General features: G+C 54.3%; 1 protein-coding gene and 1 long non-coding RNA gene across 6 annotated transcripts in view; both read right to left on the reverse strand.

Moving 5' to 3' along the window:
• Positions 1–243: 243 nt before the first annotated feature.
• The window catches only part of Pik3r1 (phosphoinositide-3-kinase regulatory subunit 1), a 74,331-nt gene continuing 50,891 nt past the window's right edge, over positions 244–23,683 (reverse strand). For 4 of the 5 annotated variants that reach the window (XM_048368530.1, XM_048368529.1, XM_048368528.1 and 1 more), the window contains 14 exons: positions 23,469–23,561; positions 22,957–23,031; positions 17,319–17,450; positions 16,425–16,626; positions 16,099–16,178; positions 7,183–7,285; positions 6,147–6,245; positions 5,864–6,044; positions 4,953–5,078; positions 3,816–3,958; positions 3,523–3,699; positions 3,342–3,410; positions 2,377–2,547; positions 244–461 (listed from right to left, as the gene is read on the reverse strand). In XM_048368530.1, coding sequence (XP_048224487.1) covers positions 272–461; positions 2,377–2,547; positions 3,342–3,410; positions 3,523–3,699; positions 3,816–3,958; positions 4,953–5,078; positions 5,864–6,044; positions 6,147–6,245; positions 7,183–7,285; positions 16,099–16,178; positions 16,425–16,626; positions 17,319–17,450; positions 22,957–23,031; positions 23,469–23,561 — 1,841 coding nt within the window. In that variant the 3' untranslated portion in view covers positions 244–271. Of the gene's footprint in view, positions 462–2,376; positions 2,548–3,341; positions 3,411–3,522; positions 3,700–3,815; positions 3,959–4,952; positions 5,079–5,863; positions 6,045–6,146; positions 6,246–7,182; positions 7,286–8,768; positions 8,930–16,098; positions 16,179–16,424; positions 16,627–17,318; positions 17,451–22,956; positions 23,032–23,468; positions 23,562–23,683 lie in introns of those variants that run through there. The other variant, XM_048368532.1, reaches the window with a different exon arrangement.
• LOC125367818 lies at positions 6,304–6,823 on the reverse strand. The gene is made up of 2 exons (XR_007214161.1): positions 6,470–6,823; positions 6,304–6,350 (listed from the first exon to the last, which is right to left on the reverse strand). It is a non-coding gene; the product is annotated as an uncharacterized LOC125367818 (long non-coding RNA).

Consider the following 23,683-nt stretch of genomic DNA (forward strand, 5'->3'; position numbering starts at 1 on the left):
ACGAGCACCATGGTGGAAGGCCTCGCCGTCCCCGCACGCAGAGACGGCGGCTTTGAGTTTTCTCTCTGCGTGGTGGTGGCTTTAAATTAAACAAGGAAAAAGAACGAACGCCGGACGAGCCCAGAGGGCGGAGCGGCCGGGGCGGGGCGGGGGCGTCCGCCTCCCGACTCCGTGGGGTCCCAGCGAGCTCCGGCGGCGGCGGCGGCGTGCGCACCGGGCCGGGCGGGCGGGCGGAGGCGCCCCGTGCGGGCGCGGGCGGGCGGGCGGCGGCTCATCGCCTCTGCTGCGCGTACACCGGGTAGGCCAGGGTGACGTTGAGCGAGTCGTTGTGCTGCACCAGGGAGGTGTGCTGGTAGTGGAGCACCAGGTCCTTCAGGGAGCCGTACAGGTTGTAGGGCTCCGCGAAGCCGTAGCCCGTGGCCGTCTTGTTGATCACGCAGTGCTTGACCTCGCCGTCCACCCTGGGGAGGGGAGGCGGGAGGGCGCCTGCGTGGGGCCGGGGCCGGATGCGCGCGCGCCCGCCCCCCCACCGACACCCGGGCTCCGGGTCCGCCTGGCCCCGCGGTCCCGGCCTCCCGGGGGCCCGGGCAAGGGCTCGGCCGCGCGCCCCGCACGCCCCCGCCACGCTGTCATCCCGGGGGAGAGCGGCCCGGGGGTGGGGGGGGCCAGGGCTCGGCCGCGCGCCCCGCACGCCCCCGCCACGCTGTCATCCCGGGGGAGAGCGGCCCGGGGGGACGGGGGCCAGGGCTCGGCCGCGCGCCCCCGCCACGCTGTCATCCCGGGGGAGAGCGGCCCGGGGGTGGGGGGCCAGGGCTCGGCCGCGCGCCCTGCGCGCCCCCGCCACGCTGTCATCCCGATAGCGGCCCGGGGGGGCGGCCCGTGCGTGGCCGGCACCGGAGCCCGGGCGGCTCCACCCGCGGCGGGCACACGGCCCCGCGCCGGCGTGGGAGCCCCTCCTCCCTAACGGCACCCTCTCCGGCTGCGCCCGAGCTTTCTAGAACCCCCCTGCTCCCCAGCACAGAACGTGCGCGTGCGCGTGCGTGCGTGGGCGTGTACGTGCGTGTACGCGCGTGCGCGACAGCGTTACTGGATGACCCAGGGTCACCTCCCACACCCTGGCCCTCGGCGCGCTGATGTCATGGCGTCTTCCCTCGCGGTAGCGAGCACCACGCCCGGCCTTCAATGCCCCCCCAGCCCCCCAGTCCTAACCACAGGAGCAAGGAGCAAAATGAGCCGTGCCGGAGGACACGGGGCGCCCCCCCCCCCCAGTCCTAACCACAGGAGCAAGGGGCAAAATGAGCCGTGCCGGAGGACACGGGGCGCCCCCCCCCCCCCCCCCCGCGCCTGCTCGCGGTTGAAGGAGCACGTGGCAGGGCGAGGCTCATACACACGGCTCCCGATTCCAACTAGAAGCCTCCGGGACCGGAAGCACTGGGGGGGGCGCGGGGGGGGGGGGGGGGGGGGAGACGGACGGACAGACATGGCTGCGTCCAACGTCAGGATAAGGAGACTTAGAAAGGGGTCACGCCCTGGCCCGCTGGTACAGGACAGGCCCTGCCCCATGACCCCGCGGGAGCCCCGCCCCAGGCCCCCGCTGGACAGGCCCCGCCTCCTGACCCCGCCGGAGCCCCGCCCCAGGACCCCACGGGAGCCCCGCCCCAGGCCCCCGCTGGACAGGCCCCGCCTCCTGACCCCGCCGGAGCCCCGCCCCAGGACCCCACGGGAGCCCCGCCCCAGGCCCCCGCTGGACAGGCCCCGCCTCCTGACCCCGCCGGAGCCCCGCCCCAGGACCCCACGGGAGCCCCGCCCCAGGCCCCCGCTGGACAGGCCCCGCCCCAGGCCCCCACGGGAGCCCCGGCCCATGACCCCGCTGGTCAGGCCCCGCCTCCTGACCCCGCCCCAGGCCCCCCGCTGGTCAGGACCCCGCGGGAGCCCCGCCCCAGGCCCCCCGCTGGCCGGGCCCCGCCCCAGGCCCCCCGCTGGCCGGGCCCCGCCCCAGGCCCCCCGCTGGCCGGGCCCCGCCCCAGGCCCCCCGCTGGCCGGGCCCCGCCCCAGGCCCCCCGCTGGCCGGGCCCCGCCCCAGGCCCCCCGCTGGACGGGCCCCGCCCCAGGCCCCCCGCTGGTCGGGCCCCGCCCCAGGCCCCCCGCTGGACGGGCCCCGCCCCAGGCCCCCGCCGGAGCCCCGCCCCAGGCCCCCCGCTGGTCAGGCCCCGCCCCAGGCCCCCCGCTGGACGGGCCCCACCCCAGGCCCCCGCTGGTCAGGCCCCGCCCCAGGCCCCCGCTGGACAGGCCCCGCCCCAGGCCCCCCGCCGGTCAGGCCCCGCCCCAGGCCCCCCGCCGGTCAGGCCCCGCCCCAGGCCGCGCGTGGACACGTACACCACGGAGCAGGCGTAGCAGCCCTGCTTGCTGCTCTCGCGCACGAGGAAGGTGCCGTCCCGCTTGCCCCGCAGCAGGTTCTCCGCCTTGTTCCGGTTGCTGCTGCCCACGTTCCAGGTCTTCTCGTCGTGGTGGGGCAGATCCTCGTCGTCCTCCACCAGGGAGTACTGGCTGTACGGGCGACAGACCGCGTCCGGGTGAGAGGCGGGGGGCCCCGCGAAGGGTCCCCGCACGCCGGCGACAGCGCTTCCTCTGTGATTGACCTGCGGCTCAGCACCCCAGGCCCATGAGGGGGGTGTGTGTGAGTGTGAGTACACGCACACTCTAAGTCAGCAGCCATGAGGGGTGTGTGTGTGTGAGTGTGTGTACACGCACACTCTAAGTCAGCCCCCCCCCCCCCGGGTGCCTGGTCCGGGAGGAAGGTCGCCACACCACCCTGTGAGCGCAGTGTCCACCGGAGGACGGCAGGGTCCGCCACTCCTTTGAACAGCACAGAACGCGTCCTTCAGGGCGCCCTGAACCTCTCCGTTTGCTTTTGACGGTTCCAAAGCTACCTGGGGACGCTGATTTTTCTAAGGTTCAGGAACATCGTAACATTAGGGGCGACGAACCAACAGGCCCGAGCGCCCCTGGCCCAACCGTCCTCTCTGAGCGCTGGGTCGACGGCTTTCTGTGGGGGAACCAGCAGAGCCCCGACGGGTCAGGAAAGCCCAGTCGACTCACCCCCTCCCGGGGTGGGGGGCGGGCAGCTCCCCGCACGCCCGCTCTGCTAGGAAAGCCCAGTCCAGCCACACTCTAGGGGGGGGGCAGCTCCCCGCACGCCCCACTAGGAAAGCCCAGTCCAGCCAGCCACCCCCCCCCCCCCCCCTCGCTAGGAAAGCCCAGTCCAGCCACCCCCTGGGGAGGGGAGGGGAGGGGAGGGGGGACAGCTCCCCGCACGCCCGCCCGCTCCGCCCGCCACTTACTCTTCCGTGTTCTCGCTGCCCAGCCATTCATTCAGCTTCTTCTGCCGAACTCCTTTCTGCGTCAACCACCTAGGGAAGCGGACGCGGACACCACGTTAGCGCGAACCGCTCGGCCCGAGGGCGGCGGCGGTGGCCGGCCACCTCTGACCCCGGCCACCTCCGACCCCACTGGGCCACTCACATCAAGTACTGGTCCCTGGTCTTCCTCAGCTGAATGAGGTCGGGCTTAATGCTGTTCATGCGCTTGTCGATCTCCCGGTACTCCGCCGCCTGCTTCTTCAGGTCTTCCTCCAGCCGCCGCCGACTGTCGATGATCTCACTGATGCGAGACTTGAGCTTGTCGTAGTTATGCATAATCCTGCAGGCGAGAGCGAGGGGAAGGGCGCCTCAGTTACCTCGCCATCGTGCGTGTTCCTGCAAGGCACGCGCACGCGGCTTCCCTGCCCAGGCACCGGGTGGGGCCGGCTCCCTCACCGCTGGATCTCCTTCTCGTTGCCCTCACGTTTGAACTTTTCGATGTACTCTTTGCTGTACCGCTCCTGGGTTTGACACTGTTCTTCAAATATTTTTATGGTCTCATTAAACGCTTCAATAGCTGTTCTCTTCATTTGGATCTCCTGCAACACAAGTGGGGAAAGAAATGTCCTACCTGTCACAGAACCATTCCTCACTGCAAGGCGCGGACGTGGAACAGTACGCAGCTTGTGAGTACAGTCATCTGAGGGTCAGGAAGGAATCTCTCCGCTAGCAAGGCCTGCAAACACCTAATTCCCACGTGCTAAACACGGGACGTAGTATTTGCATAGAACTGGATGACCTGTCCCTCATGGAATGGTGGCAAGTAAGCCCAACACAGGGAATGAGGGCCATGGCAAAGAGGCCGTGAATTCACGTGGCCGTCAACGCGGGTATCCTCCAGGAAAAAGAAACAAGAGGCCTTTCCTTTGCTGCTCTTTCTGTTTTCTTCTGTCTTGTTTGTTCATTTATCTCTCTTTAGGGGGACAGGGGGATGGGCACAGACACGGAGGGACAAAGGCAGCGATGGTCCTCACGAGACACTATGTGGAAAATGAACTATCCAGCGTGTGGTTGGGCATGGAAGGGAATAACTGGGATAGAGAGGGAGGGTGGCACTGTCCAAAAAGAAATGTACTCTTGGCCTGACCTATGTCACTGCAACCCCTCTGTGTATCGTCTCTATAATAACAATTAACAATTAAGAAGACACCAGCATCACAGAAACGCACACATCTCTTTTGGGGAATCTGTGATCTGTGGAATGGTACGATACAGTCTCAGTCTTTGTCTTTCCAAAGCCCTTCCGGTGGCTGCCGGTGCCGGGCCTGGAGAGGCAGCGTCTCTAGAAAAACTCCACAGCACACGGTGGTCTCCTCTCCCCATGACTGGTGTTTGGGCGCAAGGATGGGCCACGCTTGCCCTTGCAAACCAAGTTCTCCAATCATGAATTACAAGATTTAGAGGCTAGGCCTGAGCAATCAATTGTGACTCATGAACAAATGGTCTCTCCTCACTTCATCCCCAAATCTCAGCTTTTTTTTTTTTTACATGGTTTAATAAAGTTATTTAGTCCAGTTTTCACAGAAAACTCACCTGGGAAGTACGAGTATATTCTTCATATAATCTATCATATTCCCGACTTTTTTCTTGAAATTGAGTGTTATATTCATGCAACTTTTTTCCTACAGCTTCAATATTATCTTCTTTGACAACTTGATCCTAGAAAGGTGGAAGGAGAAATAAACCTCAGTTGGTTAAGTCTGTACCTAACTTGGGGACTCATGCCTGTGATCCTAGCTACTCAGGAGTGTGAGAGCAGAAGATCAAGGTTTGAAGCCAGAGGGCTGGGAATATGGCCTCGTGGTAGAGAGGTTGCCTTGAATACATGAGGCCCTGGGTTCGATTCCCCAGCACCACATATATAGAAAACAGCCAGAAGTGGCGCTGTGGCTCAAGTGGCAGAGTGCTAGCCTTGAGCAAAAAGAAGCCAGGGACGGTGCTCAGGCCCTGAGTTGAGTTCAAGCTCCAGGACTGGCAAAAACAAAACAAAACAAAAACTTAAGATTTGAAGCCAGCCCCGATAGGGAAGTTTGTAAGACTCTCATCTCCAACTAACCAACCAAAAAGCTGCGAGTGGATCCATGCTGCTCACATGGCTAAGACTGAGCCCGAGAGAGAGCAAATGAAGAGCACAAGGCCCTGACTACTGCAAGATGAACCGCATTCAGGTAATGGGGCAAAAAAATCTCAATTATGAAATTGCCATTTTGTGACCATGAAGCTTTCCAAACCTGAGTTCTATAGTCCATCTGTTTCAAAATGTTTTCTAAGCTTTTCTTTTGTTGCCTTTTTTTCTTGAGTGTCTTATTCTGTGGCCTTGAACTCACGAGCCCTCCCTCCAGTCTCGACCTCCCAGGTGCCTGGATTGTAAGTATACGCTACCAACCCCAGCTATGCTTTCTAAATATGAAAGTGTCGTGGGCGAGGAGTTCAGTCTTGATTACCTGCTGGTACTTGGAAACGGGATAAAGTAATTTCACATCCAGTTTGGGGTTGTACTGAGCTAGAGATTCATTCCGGTAGTGGTTTATTAATTCGACCACAGAGTTGAAGGTTAATGGATCAGAGAAGCCGTATTTTCCATCTCGGTGAAATATTTTGATTAATTTGTTATTTCCTCCTTTCCTGTAAATACAGCGTAAGAATAATGGTATCCAAACTTCCTAATCAAGAAATGCGCTCAGGTCAACACAAATACCCCTACCCCAGCCACATTCTCTCACTCACCTTAGTGTCAGAGTATAATCCCCATGCATTTTAGTAGATGCATCTCGTACCAAAAAGGTCCCATCTGCTGTATCCCGAAGTTTTTCATTCACTTCTTCCCTGAAATGAACAGGACACAAGACCGGATTCAGTTTGCTTACGTGGGTTTGGTTTTTCTCTTCACAGAGTTTCTGCAGGGATGAGGATCAGAGCATTTCACACACGCTAGCCAAGTGTCCCACCAACGAGCCCCATCTAACACACGCTAGCCAAGTGTCCCACCAATGAGCCCCATCTAACACACGCTAGCCAAGTATCTCACCAACGAGCCCCATCTAACACACGCTAGCCAAGTGTCCCACCAATGAGCCCCCCCCACACACACCCTGACCCCTAGCAGACTACGTTTTAGTGTAGACTGAAATTCACAGCAAAAGTGAATGGAAAATACAGACTTCTGCTCCCATAGGTTTGCAGTTAGGTATTATAGTTTTTAGACCTTACTAATTATTTCTTCTGCTTTTTAAGAAATGTTGTCTAGTCTCAATAAAAACAGGCCGTGAAAATGGCAAAAAAAAATCAATGAATTCATACTTTGACTATATGTGTACTGTCTGTAGTACAGTAACTTACCTCTGACAGATCAGCACAAAAATCCTGACCTCTAGCTCCTCGTTTACCCCCACCTCCACAAAGCTAAGAAAGCTGTGTCTTTTTTTTGTTAGTTTGTTTTGTTTTGCTAAGACAATGACACGAACTCTTCAAGTTTTGCTTACTGGCGGAGGGTCTTTCCCCTCGGCCCCGTCGCCCTGCCTGGTGCTTCGCCAACATCTCTGTCAGTAAGGAAACTTCCCAAGGATTTAATTTCCTGTGGCATCCAGCACCCACTGTTAGCCAGTGCTTGCTGACTTCAAGTCGTCTTTGGAAGAGAACCAACTATGCTTCATGCTTTTGTTGGACGCTATCCTAAAAATGGAACTTAGCAAGCTGGTGCTTTTCTGTCTCTAATCTAAGCCTCTCTGTATCTAGGGGAAGATGAAGGACTATACGGCCTTACCTCGAGATATCGCCCCAGTACCATTCAGCATCTTGTAAGGCCATGTTGCTGTTCATACCGTTGTTGGCTACAGGCGTGGGCTTGGGGGGCTTGGGGGGCAGTGCTGCAGGTAGAGGAGAAAGGAAAAGTTGTGTGCCATCCACACTCCGGCCCAACATTTCAAACACGACCTCCACTTCTTGAGTTAAGCAGTATTTCCATAACAACAAGGAAGGGGCACAGAATAAGGTAGAACGAGACACCACGAATCCCCAGTTCCCTAAACCCTGGAAGATAGTTTCAGCCGGAATCTTTCAGAGCATGGCTAAAAAAGAAACAAAGCTGAAAAAGAGAACAAAAGAGTTGACAGGTAGAGACAGAACCTTGAAGACTGACAAACAAATGGAGCTGGCCATGAGAACAAATTCTAGAGTAAATCCAGAGCCATGCTATCTTCTACCTCATGATCCTAGCTGTCTGAAAGTGTTATCAGCCAGTCAAATCCACGTATAAAGTAAGAAATTACAAATACAGGAATACAACGAGTTAGCTTTAATGTCCTCTTCTTATTTACTTATAAAAGACTAATTTGGCGTCCCTCTGTCCTGCACAAATGCTGTTGCAGTAACTTAAAAAGAAACAAAAAACTACAGCAATGTGTTTTAAGAGGAGGAATTGGGTTTCTCTAATCTTAGCATTTCAGGCACTGTTCTGCCAAAAGCCACTTTAAGAAACTCATCTGTGACCGAAATCTCCTTACTGTTCATGATACTACTGGGCCGGCTAAATTGTACTCTACATGCCAGGTCTGATGAAAACCATATCCCCTTCCTCAATGTCAAATAAGCACTCGCGCAGGAACTACTGACAGAGGCAAAGACTGCACCGTTCCTACGTTTTTTATTTTTTATTTTGTATTTGGGGAGGGAGACTATGAAAAGAGACAGATTTTAGGAAATATAGTATTTTTAGCTCAATTTGAAGCTGGAAGTTTTAAGGCACCGTTGCTATTTCAAGTTATGCAAAAATGATTTCAGGTGCCTGGCACGATTTTTTATTTTTATTTTTTACAAAGCCTACGGTGGAAAGCCCACTTCTCTTTTTTTTTTCACACTAGTATTTAATAGCAGGCAAGGCAGCAAGCAAAGCCGGCACTTGTGATTCAGAAGAGTTTCAGACGCTAGCGAGCCGAGTTTCAATCACTGCTACATTTTCGCATGCTTGGTAAAGAACCGAGTGTTACCACCGCCAAATACCACACTGTTCTCATCCACGGCTAGCAGAGAAAAGCGGCACAAAGGACACAGCCTCCCAGTTAAAGGAACAGCATCTCCCAAGAAGACAGCCCCGCCAGCCGAGGACCGCGATCGACAAAAGGCACCGGTGGGAAGGTGGAATCCGATTCTCATCCCCGCGAGCCGGAATCCGCCTCGACCCCACCGCGGGCCCGGGCTGCCCTCTCGGCACACAACACGACTGTCAACTTATCCAACGTGGAACCCGCGAGTGAAAGTAATCCCGAGAGGCTCTGTCACAAGAGATTCCAGAAAACCTCCGGAGCCCCGGAGTGAACGAGCTCGCTCTCTCCATCCACGCCTCCGCATTACCTGGCGGGTCCATTTCTATATAAAACATCAAGTCCGTGCCACAGTTTATATCGGGCCTGGCACGGTCTAAGTCCAGGTCCTCCGTGGTCCACACCGTGTTGTACATGGGTGCGAGAGTTCCCCGGGCCGAGGCCGGACACGAGAGAAAGACTCCGGCGGCCTTTGTAAGGGTGCCTGGGAATTCATTTTAAAACCTAGGAGGGGGCGGCGCCGGGGCCGGTGACGTCACACGCCGCAGCCAATCGGGCCGGGGCCACGTCACCAGACCCCTCCCGCCGCCCCAGCCGGCCCCAGGCCGGCTCCCGGCCCCGCCCTCCCGAGGACCCGCGGGGGGCGGAGCCGCGCCGTCGGCGGGCGGGCGCGCCGGTCCGGGTCCGCCCCGTCCCGAGCTGGAGTCCGGCCGCCGCGCGGCGGGCGCGCTCTCCCGCTCCCCGGCATCGCTCCCTGCTGCGGATGCGCGGCGGCTGGGGCTCCCCCCGGCACATCGGGGGGTGCAGACGGCCCGGGCCCGCGTGGCCATGAGGCTCTCGCAGAGGCGGAGGGCCGACGGCGAGCGCGCGCTGCTTCCCGGTCCCAGCCATCCAGAGATCCGCCCCCCCCCCCCCACGGGTGGAAGGAAGGGGAGAGGAGCCAGAGCTCGGAAGGGTCTACTCGAATCCCCCAGAACCCCAGTCCCGAGCTTGAACACGCGCCCCCCCTCAGGAAGGAGCGACGACCTAGACGTTGGTCCTCCACGGACTCATCATGGGGGGGGGGGCCGACGGCACAGGTGATCCGCGGGGCTCCTTCCCGGGGGTGACCGTCTGCCGGAGCCCGACGGCCCGGCTCCCGGCGTGTGGGTGCCGCTTCCCCGCGGGCCTGGGCGCGAGGCGGCGGGGGTGGCAAGGTATTCTCCCCCCCCCCCCCCCCGGGCCGTCTCTCTTCCCGGGGCGCGGGCGCCTCCTCGCGGGGCGTCCCCCTGCCCCTCCCTCCCGGGGTCGGCCGCCCCCCCCCCCGGGATCCCCAGGTCCCCACCGCGCGGCGGCGCTGCGCCCCGGCGGCGCCCTCCCCCCCCCCCGCCGGCCCCGGGGCGCAGGGGGAGTGGGGTGTCCTCCCCCCCAGGCGGCGCAGACGGGGCGGGGGGAGGCGACTCACTCGGCAGGTTGTGCATGGCTGCGGCTCCCTTCGCGACGCCCGCGTCCCGCCACGGAAAGAGGAAAACAGGAGGAAATCCCAGCCGGCCGCGCGTCCGCCGCCACCGAGGCCGAGCCCCGCGGGGGCCGCTCCGGCGGGGGGCGGCGCGGGGCGCACGGGGGCCGGGACGGGCACGGGGACCCTCCGCTCGCGCCGCCCCGCCCCGCGCCGCCGCCGGCCCGGGACGCCCCGCCTCCCGCGTCCCTCCCCGCCGCGCCCCCCGAGCCCCGGCTCCGCGGGGGGGGGGGGGGGGGGTCGGAGCTGTCAGCGTCCTACGAACGGCCAGGGCGGGGAGCCCCGGGGCGGAGCGCGCGGCGGGGGGGGGGGGGTGCGGGGCCGCCGGGGGCGCGCGGGGACGGCGGGGTGGGGGTGCGCAGGGCCCGGCTCCGCTCCCGCCCCCCGCTCCCGCCTCCCCCCCCCCTCCGCCGCTCACAGGAAGCGGCCCGGCCCGGCTGGCTCAGCACAAAATGGAAGCAGAGCCTCCCTAGTCGGGACCGGGGAGCCCCGCACCCCAGCCCGAGGGCGGGATGGCGGGGTCCGCAGGGGCCCCCAGCTCCCGACCTCTCCGGCCGTCCACCTGGAGCCGGGCCGGCGAGGCTGCGACTCTCCGGGAACTAAAGGCCGAGTCCCGGCTGGAGGAGGGGGCGGGCAGGCCCCGGTGAGCACTCCGCAGGCCCCCCCCCGTGAGCACCCCGCAGCCCCCCCCGTGAGCACCCCGCAGGCCCCCCCCGTGAGCACCCCGCAAGCCCCCCCCCGTGAGCACCCCGCAGCCCCCCCCGTGAGCACCCCGCAGGCCCCCCCCGTGAGCACCCCGCAGGGCCCCCCCGTGAGCACCCCGCAGCCCCCCCCCGTGAGCACCCCGCAGGCCCCCCCTGTGAGCACCCCGCAGGCCCCCCCCCGTGAGCACCCCACAGGCCCCTGGTGAGCACCCCCGCGAGCACCCCTCAGGCCACCCCCATGAGCACCCCGCAGGCCCCCCCGTGAGCACCCCGCAGGCCCCCCCAGCACCCCCGCAGGCCCCCCTTGGCCCGAGCCAGCTAGAACTGTTGAACCCGCTCCCCTGGAAGGGCTGCTTTTCCCGGTGGAGCCCGCCAGGTGCGCGGAGGTAACCCGGTGTGCTCAGAACACGCCCTCCGCTCCCCCAGCCCAGCTTCTCAGACAGGCTTGGGGACACACCGAGGCCCCCCTTTCCAGACCCCGTCCGGGGGCGCACAGTGCACCAGTCCTGTCCACCAAGGATCCGGAAAAGCTCGCTTCAGACGCACTTCCCCCACTGTCTAATCACCTGCAGATTATTCTATTATTACTCTATTCTACTACTGTTATTATTATGATTCTATTATTGCACTGCTGCAACGGCGACCTCAGTCTTCCCCACCCGACCTTAGTGTCTGGAAAGGGATGGCCCCCGACACCGCTTCCCATGGGCTTCTGAGGGCCGCCCTCTGCCGACGGCTGGAGGAACCCTCCCTGGCCTGGGAGACTGCACTCCATGCTCACCCAGGGGCAAAATGCCGCACAGACCAACCAACCTGCGCCACAGCGGCCAGCCAGTCCACACAGATCACTCAGAACGCGACACGCAGACTTCCTAAGGCTGAGCCAAAAACGCTCCTGTGGAGTAACGGCCAGCGTTTATCTAGGACCTCAGAGGTACCAGAAACCTCTTACACACCCCTGAAGGCCGGCGGTGTTCAGTTCCTGGCCTCTCCCAGACAATGTGGATCCCACTTCCCCAAAGCTTTGTAAACCCATGTAGGAGGCAAAACCAGTCCCCGATTTCGTCCTTCAGCAGACTTAAGAAGCTGGTCAGGAAAATGTCTCCATCACTAAAATGTGTGGAAGTTTCATGGGAGTGTTCAGCCTGCAGAAATCATCTCCGAGCCACGAGCCGTCCACAAGAAACCTGAAACCCCCAAGGCTCGGTGCTTAAAGGTCTCGGTGGGCTATCACGAGGGAACAAAACCGTTTAAAAACAAAGGGGGGGGGGAGTAAGAAAACATTCAAAGTTCTTCATTTAAATGTAAAATGAATGTCTCCCTTCGTATTTTTAACTTAAAACAATTTAGACAGAAGGGTCTTTCAGGAAGATGCAAATTCATAGCTCCACGTCCAGTGCTCTTAAAGACTGCAGGAAGGGAAAAGTGTCCACTTCAGTTTATAAACAAACCCAGGCTTACCTATGCATAAAACCCGACACATCCTGCCAGTGATGTAAAGAGCGCACAACCCATCACCTAGCTGAGGAGCTCTCCCCTGGAGCCAAGAGAAGGCTACACCGGAAAGCCAGTGCCATGGAACTGGGCAACACGCTCGCCCCCCTGAGAGGCTGCATCGCTTCACCCCAGTAAAACGTGCTAGTTTTTATTAAAATTTAGGGTGGCTGGCCTCCATTCTCTTCTGCCCATCTCAGGACATGTAATTTTTTTTAAGCTTTCATTTCTTACCGTGGTAACAACCTTCTAATGTCAGGCCACATTTGACCAATTTAAAAAAAAATCAGAAAAATGCAAAACGCTTTGAAATTAAATTCACTTCCCTCTCACTACTTAGGTGATTGCTTTAGTCTCAGTTGAAAACCAAGCCCAGAGCAGTTAAAACAAGATTTATGAATCAGGCTCTTCAGGACGAATGTTGTGCAATGTGCTGATGGTTAAAAATTAACATAGACAGGTGTAGAAGGGCAGGGGGGAGAAAGAGTCATTTATTTTCTACTCTAGCCTTGAGGGTGAAATATTAGACTTCAATTATGCTCCATTAATATTTCTGGATATACCCATGAAATATGAAATATGTAAACACACTTAGGAAGGGTGGTATTCAAAGGCAACCTTGTCTTAAACAGACCTGTTTTTACCTTGGTTGCCCTATACCAATCTGTAGCTACCTAAGTACAAGTAGGAAGACTATTACATATAATGATTCCAGAAAATCTGTTCGGCTTGAAATATATTTAATACTTTTAAAGAGAAGCTATCAACAAAGTTCTGAAACTTACTATGTGTGTTACCTTTACAAATTTTAGTTTCCCTCCGCAAAAGGAAAGAACCTTTGCTACACACAGCTACCGATACATGAAATATGGTTTCTAAAACGTCTCTGAAGGTTGAGAAGTTTATCAAAACAAAACACAAAAAACACACTTGGCTTTTTAACTATACTGTGCCTCGATCGATGCTGGATAGAGAGCCGAAGCAGAACAAGTCTGTCCTTGAGGAAGGCAGCCACCTGGTTAAAGTACAGGAAAACTACAGCACCGTTGGGTGTCTGAGAAGGGGAGAGGGGAACGCTACTGAGTGGGTCACCCCAACCTGCACGCAGAGCAGGGCTAGGGCCCACTGAGGCACCGATGAGGACGCGGCACAGCTGGACAGTCGGTGCACCGGGCAAGGTGACAGGAGGAATGGTGCTGACGTCCTGGGCACCCGACCGCCAAGCCGCGTGGCTCTCCTGAGGTCAGCTCCTTCAACCCTCAAAAGACCCCCAGGAGTGAGGCTCCTTCTGCAGCCTGGAAACAGGCTGGCAAAGGCGCAGCATGGCTTGATGAGGAACTCCACAGGCAGCCAGCGGAGAGCCGAGATTCCAGGTCTGCCTCTTCAGGAAGCTTGGGTTCTTCCCACCTCACGTGAGGGGGCTCTGTGGGGCTTCACCTCGAAAGCTACCAATTAGAGCGGGGCTCAGCTCACTGCCCACAGTTTTAGTTTATGACATGCTGGAAACTTCAGAGGACTTTCTGGCTGGACACTAAGATGCTATGGTCTCCCTCCCATAGTCAAAGCGTACCCCCTTTTCAAGGCCCAATTCAAGCCCCATTTCTTCCATGAACGTTCTCTATCTGCTTCATTCCTCTAGAAGAGTCGCCCACGGTCTCCCCTCAAGTTCATATTGTAATTAAAGCTATGTGCTACCACCAAGGCTTCAAACACCGTCAGCTTTGTTTCGCATTTCAAATTCTATCTGCTCAACATGAAAAGATGTCTATCCGCCCCCTACCAGATGGGTGTTTGGGGTAAAAGTACTCATCTGTATTCACAGCAAGTCGTCCTCAAGGACTGATGCATGACCACTTGTTGGCGGTGAGCTGCTGCTGCCATGCTTCCAAAGCCCTCGGGGACCAGCAGAGGCCAGGGCCGTGAAGAAGGGCACGCTGCATTCCTACCAGGCCTAAGAAGTCACTCTAGTGCCTGTGCTGTGTCATCTGCACTAACTAGGGCCATTCCAGAGGGCAAAGGTGCTCAGCAAGAGGGCATTCTCTCTCCCTCCTGCAGGAGAGCCTCCATGTCCTTCCCAAGGGCCTATACTCCTTACAGAGTGCCTAAGATAGCCCGCAAAGGGAAAATGGCTCGGCTCGGGTGTAAGCATTAGATTTAATTTTCTTTGAAGGGGGTGCATGAACACTGGGATGATCTAGCCAGCGTTCAAGGCTTTGTCATTCTTCAGCAGAGCTGATGGAACTAATCCTCCTTTGAGACTGGCACAGCAATTTCTTAATAGAGGAATGGAAGGTCCCTTGACATAGCAAGCCACTTTAAGGGGGCATTTATGGAAACAACAGCTGCCAATAAATGTTTGCTTCGGCAAAATTAAGCGGGGATTGATGGGAGACATTTAATCAGTCTGTCCCAGTCAGACTCATCAAGTTCTACCACTGATTCTGCCATACCTCGTGTACTAGAAATCCTCAAAAACTTCAGAGACAAGTCAATTTGTGGGTATCTGTTAAGCCCGTTCTGGCTCTGGCTGCCTGTGTATCCAGGGATGGACGCCACTGAGAAGGCCTTCACTACGCGCAGGGCTCAGCTCTCCCTCCTCTCTGACGTACCCCAACACTTGTCAAGAGAGACCAAAGGACGCGCCACGTTCTCCAACCGCTCTCAGCTAATCATCACAACGGACGCCCCGGAATGCGAACACGGAACTCCCAAATCCACTGTCAAAAGACCCGAGCAGTCGTGCACCCTATACCACAGTCTGGACCACAGCTGTTGGTAATTGAGGAGAGTCGCCTCTGAAGCTGAACATCTGTGTGAAACATTCCACCTCTGTATTTACCTGCTATCCCTCATTTTATCCAGGGCCTGTATCAGCAATGGGTATCTACCCTCCCCCTCCCCCCACCCAGCTGTTTTCCTGAAGGTGGTTAAGTTCAGGCTCTTGCTCCCAGGGCTGCAGGGTCGAGGCACAGATAATCACACTGGCTATGGATCACCTGATTGGAAAGCGCAATGCAGATCTCCACTGTATTACCCTGGCCCCACAGCCGGTCACACAGCAAGCAGCAGCAAAGGCATCGGGGATCTACTTCAACTCTTAAACGAAGACCACACGGGAATGCCTTCAGCAGCCCTCAGGTGAGGGTAGGACCAGGAATCACTGTTCTCAGGGACCAGATTCGGTTCATTGGACTTTACCCTGAGGCATCCCGCCCAAGAAGGCTGCTTGGGCTCTCCACAGTAGAAGGAAAATACATCGTTTAAATTAAACCCACGGCTCACATAGTCTACATTTACTGCTTTGTTAAATGGCTAAGTGAGAGCCAGACTGCTTTCAAAGAAGTGTCTAGCCTGCTTTAACTTGCTTCAGAAAACCTGATTTCATACTGCTTGCATTACTGAAAACGTGTATTTTGACAGACATTTCTCAGCACACTTGGTTCCAAAACACACATTCCAAAATACTTTAAATTATATAGTAATTATAAATCCCCTACTTTGTAAGTATTAAAAAGAAAAACAAAAATGTCAACAACTAAAATGAACTCCATAAATTTACTCAACAACTAGAATCCCAGAAGGTCCAGGGAGCGTTCACAATCCACATCGAAGACCGAAAGACTGAGGAGGACCATGGATTCGAGGTCACCAGGGCCGGGTATCAAGTTCAAGGCCAGCAGATACTGGCTCTGTCTAAACCAACAAGCAAGCTAACAAATCATAGTAATTTTTTAAAAACCAAGAGAACTTAAAATCCGCAATGGCGGAAACTCAGAGAGTTACCACATGCATTAACACAGCACTATTTTTTTTCTGTGAAACCATTACTACTACTGATTGTAATGGTACCAGAAAGTTCTATTACCTCAGATGGAACACTGCCATCTTTGAAAATCGAAAACAGCATTAGCAACACATCAGTGACAAATGTTGCAAAGCCTTACCTGGTGCTGGCTGTCGCTCATTCCACTCAGTGGAGATTAAAATTTCTAGGACTTTTATGAGGTTTTCAGTATTATCAGAGCTGCAAGAGAAAGGGCTTCTATTAATCACCTCTCCCTGAAAAGCCAACTTGTTTTTCACCTGTGCACGTTGCGGTGCTATGAAAGGCTGCACCGTGGTTTGCATCGATGAACCAGGATCTTTACAGGACCAAGGACCCTCAATTTGGGGCCCTCGTCCTCCTCCTCCTCCTCCTCCTCCTCCTCCTCCTCCTCCTCCTCCTCCTCCTCAATGCCCACCAAAGACATGAATCTCCTCTTTCACTTACCTAGCTGCAGGGAACCTGAAAAGCAGAGGGCTGAAGATTTCAGAAAGCACTCTTGCACTCAGGAGATTCTTGCTGGCGTTTTGGGAGAGCTTGAAGAAATGTTTCAGCAAATACTGAAGCGTTAGCCAATACTGATGAGGTATGCTAGACGACCTAATGAGCTTCTTCAACAGCTGGATGCAGTCTTCGGAGCTTTGTACTTCTACAGGTTAAAAGAAAAGAGGAAAAAAAGAGTGAGACTGTCTCTAGAAAGCAATAAATAAACACCTCGGCCATGTCTGCTCTTTCCCCCGTCGACAGAGGGAGATGCTCCGAACGTTCTCGGGAGGGGTGCACAGGGCATTGGCTCTCATCACATGATGCATGTCGAGAAAGTGAAACTCTGAAGTGAAAATGCAAGAAACTCCTCTTTAAAAAAAAAAAGCCAACACACACAACCCACAAGCTGTTCAGAGTGTGCTGGCAGAGAGCCGCCCTGCACAAGCTGCTGCAAACGATTGGCTCGTTCCGAGGGGCATCAGATAAGCAGCAGGGGTTAAACTGTGAAGGTTATGAACCGCGGTTTCCTGTCCCTTAAACAGCGAGGAAGGCGCCCTAGCTCCTAGCACGGGGCCCTCCTCCCTCCGAGCTCCGACACCTGGCGCGCCGTGTCCCTCACGGACACCGTGGTCTTAGAAATACTGACCAGGAGTGAACACTCAACCAGTTCAACACGTGGCCAGGCTCCTACAACAGGGAGAACCTGGAGCTTCTCTGTGACACCTTATTAAAGGAGGGAGTTTTGGTGACTTCTTACCAATACCCTCTAAGTACAATCTCTTCGGTAGCACTCTGTCATGTACGCAAGCACCCCCCCCCCCCCCCCCAGCTCAATGAGGTGCTGAGAAAACCAACCTTGGGCTAAGGAAATCATTTCACTGTAAACGGCTACTGGAACGACAGGATTTGGTAAGTCCAGGAGATATCGCTTGAAAGCATCTGCTAAGACTTGCACATCGATCATGTCCAAGTCCGTGGGGGCAGCATCTGGGAAAGAGACATGGAAAGCGATACTTTAAACATGTCTTCTGTATCTCAGTTGGGCCACCTTTCCAAATATGGGGCTTGAAGTGTGACGCGGGAAAGGACTCGGCGTGAGGACAAACACTGGGCTATCGGCGGCAGTGTTTCTCACGACGCCTTGCCCTGAGGCGTTCCGTGGAGCGACTGTCCTTTGTGGGTGGCTACCTGACACACTGCAAGCACCGAGCCACCGGGAACTAAACTTGCATCCACGGCGTCCCGTAGCGCTACAGCTCTGGGTGAATTCTGCCCCTCCAGATGCCTGTGCCGGGAGCCTCAAGTCCCAACCCTAAAGAAAGTGATTGCATTTGGAGATAGAACCTTTAAGAGGCGACTGTGTTAAGAAGAAGGGGCCAGCATCTTCATGGTAGGAGGAGATGCAGACATAGAGACAGCAAGGATAGGTACAGAGGAGACTGGAGACACAGCGAGGCCGCAACCATCGGAAAGAGAAGAAAAGGCCCTTGGCAGGGAGCAAACATGCCGGTAGCTTCATCTGAGGTTTCCAGTCTCTCAAGTGTGAGAAACCATTTCTATTTTTGAGCCACTTGATTCGTAATACTTCGTTATGACAGCCCTAGCAAGACGATGAGGCCTCTCCACAGTGTGCTGTGTCTAAAAAGGATCCTATGTAGAGATGGTGGTCACAGAATAGGAAAGAAGAGAAGCACAAAACATGAACTTCCAAATTCCCTTGAACCTGAACTGATAGATCCTAGAATTACCATCATTTTATCTTTTGGTGGAACTTGTTAGGCAGGTTCTACCACTTTAGCCACATCCCTAGACACCCGCCCCCCACCTTTAGTTATTTTTTAGACAGTCTTGCATTTCCCCGCCCTCCCCCCCCCCCCCCAGGTCAGCCTCTGACCATTATCCTCCTATTCCTCCTTCATTGCTGGTATTACAGGCACACACTCCTTGCCAGGATTAACATAAACTTAACCTGACAAAGTGATAGATTAAATAGTAAGACATTACAGAACATTAGCCATAAAACTAATCGGAACATTTGTGAAATGTTTCCCCCTACCATGAATAATCTAAGCTGTGGACATCAGATTGTCTCAGAAGAGAGGTGAAATGAGCATCTGCCCAGCAAACCCCTCAGCTGGAAAAGAGGCCAAGTAATTCCAAAAAGGAATGACACCAATCAAAAGCATCTTCTGGACACTCACAACACAGAGAGAGAGCATTCTGAGGTCCTGGGATGGAAAATGGTGCCGTGGGCAGCAGGGGGCGGCGATGGTGGGAACCGGAAGGCCCACGGGCAACTAGAACCGAGGAGACACATGCATCTGGCTGCTGCGGAAGGACGCACGCTGCTGGCGAAGGAGGGCTGAGCTGCCTGGGGAGTGAGGAACTCCGTGCGGAGAGGACGGCATGGCGCGCAGAACACGACGTTCTCCCACCTTCCAATGGGAGTGTTGGGAGTAAATCGGAAGGGAGTATGGACAAGAGTAAGCACAAGGTCTGGAATCTGAGGCAAAGTGAGGAGGTCTGAATCCTAATGCGATGAAAAACGAGCAAGACATTATCCAGAAATGCCGTAAGCTGGCGGTTGCCTGGGAGAGAATGAGAAAGTCTCACTGTCCTTCCAAGGGGTCAGCATGTGCGAGGAGAAGGTGCTATCCAGGATACCTCTGACAACAGGGGAATGCCAGGTTACAGACCACAGCTACAAGAAGTCCTCACACACATCACTACCACAAATCACAACTGTCACGCTACGTAGGCAAATGCTCTGTAAGATAAATCATGCCACGCTAAAAAGCTCTAGCAAAAGCCCAGCCAGGTGTAAAACAGGGAAAGGAATGGTTAAAAGGTTGAAAAAGCAAAGTGCTGTATCACTTAAATGTGCTAGAAAGAACCAGAAACATACCACATTTGCAGCAAGTATACAAGGACAGTAGTACTAGGTCTTTGCATAAAGGATCCAATGGGAAGTGTGCAGTTACGAGTGCCACTGAACGCTGTCACATAAGATGGTCCGTGTCACCATCACGAGAACGCTCTACAGTCACCACCCGTTCGGCGCCCGGCTCCCCACGCACTGCATCCCTGCACGCTTCATTTAATGTCTCTTTGCCTGGCAAATTGGTATCGCTGAGTTTGCTCATCCTGAAAAACCTGCTGAAGTATTTGGCAATGCGTACAGGAGCTGAGATGCTAAACCCAGGCCGGGTCCCCTGTGCTCCCGCAGAGCTCATGAACAACCCCCCGTCAGGACGCTTGGCAAACGCTCTGGCCCTCACGTCTCCTTTCCACGCCGGAGGGAGGGGGCTCCAGGGAAGGGCTGCACAGGTGCCTCGCTCGCGCGCTCTCCCAGCATGCCTTCCTCTGCGCCCACCACGGGGAACGTGTTAACTACGCGCAGACCGAACAAGCCAAGACCTCAGAGTGGTGCCCGCTCCTTCAACGTCCCTCTCAGGACACAGAGGCGGATTCCACAACGCTTTTGGAATGCTTGAGTGCAATTGCCCTCATCCCCCGTCTTTGGTTAAATCCACCCCACACCCAACTCCTCTGGAGTTAATGACACAGTATGCGCCTTATTATGTTTTTGTAATGCACCTCCTCAAGCTCCTGGGAGTTTCCAATTTCTGTGCCCCAAGATTTCTCTCCTGCATTGACGCTAACGGAATAGACTCGTCCACTAGCTCCGCACGGCTGCCACGGAGTGACTTCTGCATAGCTACATCCTCTCATTCGTTCCGGTTAGGGGAGGCAGCATTCTTCCTCCTTTTCTTCACTATCCATTTTGTCTGCCCACAAGAGGTGACACCATTCCTCCCTCCCCAGATCTCTATCTTGGTTCATGGCTCCCCCCCCCCCAGGAGGAGGTGGTGAGCGAGAGACCAACCAACTAGCGAGGTTTGGAAACTTGCTTGCTTGTCACAGCTGGGGCAGATACTCCTGGCACCTCGTGGGTAGAGCCAGGGATGTGGCTAACCATCTCCTAACACACACGGCAGACCTCTTCCCTTCTCGAAGTTACTCAGCCTAAATAAACATCAACGGTGTGGGGGCTGAGAAAGCCTGATTCCAATTCAACACCTAAGAGAGTCAGAAGAAAACCCACAGGAGTCAGTCTCAAAGGAGGTAAGAAAGAAACAATGGTTTTAGGGCAAAGTAGGAGGGGCAGGGGAAGACAAGAACTCTTGGGGCCAAAACAATATGGGTAGAACTCACAGACTTCCCACTCAGCCATTGAGTTGTTGGAGAATCTGTTCACCTGAGACTCAAGTTTCCTTTTCTTGTTGTGGAGAAGGCCACTCATACTTGTAATGTTAGCATATGGATAAAGTAAAATGACTTAATAGGTGTGCTGTCCCCCACAGCTGTCATTTTCAGAAACTGAAAACTCACCAAGTTGGTGGAAAGCAAGGAATTTTTTCCTTATCTTACAGCATCCTCTGGGATAGTATAATATTTGAAAAATCTACAAGCCGAAAATACTCTTGACAAATCCTCTCCTAAACTTGGACAATGCTTCCCTTTTTTTGGTATAAAAATTCACTTTCATAGCACAGAATCTTAAGGACACAGGTTCCTACATGCATGTGTTTTTTGTTGTTGTTTTTTAATGTCAATGGAGGAAAAGAACTGTCTGTTGAAGCACATTGCTGACCTCAGTCTTGGTTGTTCACTCCATCTCATAGGTGATATGGAAAAAAAAAATGTGTTCCTTTTAGCTGGCCTCACCTCATTTTGTATTGGTGCCATTAAAAACCTAACCACTACTTCTCAAATAACACCCATTGCATTGGTTTCTGATGTTCACACATTTCCTGTGACTTTTACCACGTTCAATTTGACCAATTTTCGGACCAGTACACGTGTCTCTATTTTAGTTAGCTAAGGAAATTCTAACGCTGTTAGAAATACAGAAAAGCAAGTCTTTTCACCTTGAGTATTCTGCTAATCACCTACTTCTCTGTGGGAATTCAGGGTAACCGAAGAAAAGAGGAAGAGCCTGGTCTACGGAAGACTGAAACTCACATACAAATAGAAAATTAAGTGGCTGGGAATGTGGCTTAATGGTAGAGTGCTTGCCTAGCATGCATGAAGCCCTGGGTTTGATTCCTCAGCACCACATTAACAGAAAAGGCTGGAAGTGGCACTGTGGCTCAAGTGGCAGAGGGCTAGCCTTGAGCAAAAGAAGCCAAGGGACAGTGTTCAGGCCCCGAGTCCACACCCCAGGAGTAGCACAAAAAAAAAAAAAACAGAAGAAGAAGAAGAAGAAAATTAAGTTTATAAAGGGTGTTTCTGTTTAATTTATTTTTTGTTTCAAAACATCTGGGCAGTACATTTCAAGGGATAGTATTTGCTCTTGAAGACCTAATCATACCTTTTACAGATGTTTTCTAAGTTGCTGAATTCTAAAGCTACTGCACAGTAGATTCTTCTTTTCTAAAACCCCTGAGAACAATTCTATATGATTCTACTTCTGACAGAGCTTCTTCCAGAACTGAAAGAATCAGAATTGGACTCTTTTGGGTTCAAACATTCCAATTCAGTTAAAATGATGTAAAGCATTAGGAGTGAAGAATTTGAGAGAAGTGAAAAATTTTAGAAAACACACAAAAAATACTGGGAGTGAATGGAGGATCTGAGATTTTATAAGTGGGAAAGAGAAGATGACCTGCTGGAATGCTGGCCAAGGACTGGGGAAACCTATCCACTACTGAGCAGAATTAACTAGGGTGACTCAACCAGTCAATGGTGGCCTGGCTCCAGCTTGTAGAGGAGATAACTGTTCTCAATTTCTCTCAAATCCACACTCAGTGACAACATGTTCCTTAGTAGAAGTCACCACAGAAATAGGCACATGCTACACACCAGCACTTTTTCTTTCCAAAGAGTTGGTTTACCAGTACACTACTGAACCAAACAACATCCTGATGTTCCTTGACATATTTATGACTTGTAAAAGTGAGCAGGCAAGAAAGGAAGAAAGCAAGCCAAGTAGAAGGGACCAGGATAAAGGATAGAAGGGACATTTGTTAAATGATACCCGCTTTCGAGAAAGGTTGACAGTGTATACATCAAAAATAACAAAAGTAAATAATACAAAAAGAAAATCACCGAAGAATGACACATAGCTTATACATTTTAGCTGGTCCGTATGTATTAGGTGTAGACAAGAGTAGAGTACAAGGAGAGATATACAGAACCAGAGAAATCCGAGAATCTGCTCTCTCCGCAATTCCTGCAGAGCTCAGGGACTCGTGGCTATGCAAGCGGCCTGCATGCCTGCACTCAGACTTCCGCTCAGAAGACCGCCACCCGAGGTTCGCACAACAGGTCAGAGGGAACTATGGGTATTTGTGAATTCTCTTCAAACTTAAAAAGGAACACTGCATAGATTAAGTTCTTTTCTTTTGCACATCACCAGAATCTAAAAGGTAAAAAAAAAAAAAAACAAATCAATCTTTTCCCTGTCTAGTTGCAGATCTGTGATACTCACCACAATCAAGAAGCTGTCGTAATTCTGAAGGGTTGCTGGAGCTCGGTGTTCGGTATAGAGTTGAACTTTCCAGACCTAGGACGCAAAACAGGGGCATGTATGCAAAACACGGCTCTCTGGAGCACCTACGAGGCTGTTGCCAGGGAGACATTCCAGTTCCCATCCAGTATCTACTCTAGATGGGAACCAAATATTCTTGGAAGTCAACTCATCCTATTAATCTTATCTGGCATGTGAACAGTTTTGGCAAAACCAGCTGGCCACGAAGAAGCAAGCTAATCATATTTATTCAATTATGGAGAATTTAAGAGTTTCCACGCAGTAATTACACGTTCATCTCTATCACCCAAGATTACCTCCCCACGACAGAGACCCAAATAGCTGGTGGTATATCTAGCACAGTACTTGCCCATGCAAGACAGGCAGTAAGACATTTAACGAATGCCCCTAGAGACACCCATGACTCGTGACAGCTATGAAATAAGTAAGGGTCTAGCGAATGAGCAGGTTACCTTTCTTTTCGATGGCCTCCAGGAGTCTGATAAGGAGAGGCGGGGCAACGTCTGGAGGAGCAAACTGCTCTGCCAGATCTGGAAGAGTCAGAGCTGCCAACAAACAGAACACAGCCATTAGATGTCATCTGCGGTTGTCATCGTTCATGTATTTATTTAAATATGCAACAACTGAAGCACATCTGACAGTAGCGAACTCAGGCCCAGCAAGACCC

The sequence above is a fragment of the Perognathus longimembris genome, chromosome 19, assembly GCF_023159225.1.
Source record: "Perognathus longimembris pacificus isolate PPM17 chromosome 19, ASM2315922v1, whole genome shotgun sequence".
Taxonomy (NCBI): domain Eukaryota; kingdom Metazoa; phylum Chordata; class Mammalia; order Rodentia; family Heteromyidae; genus Perognathus; species Perognathus longimembris.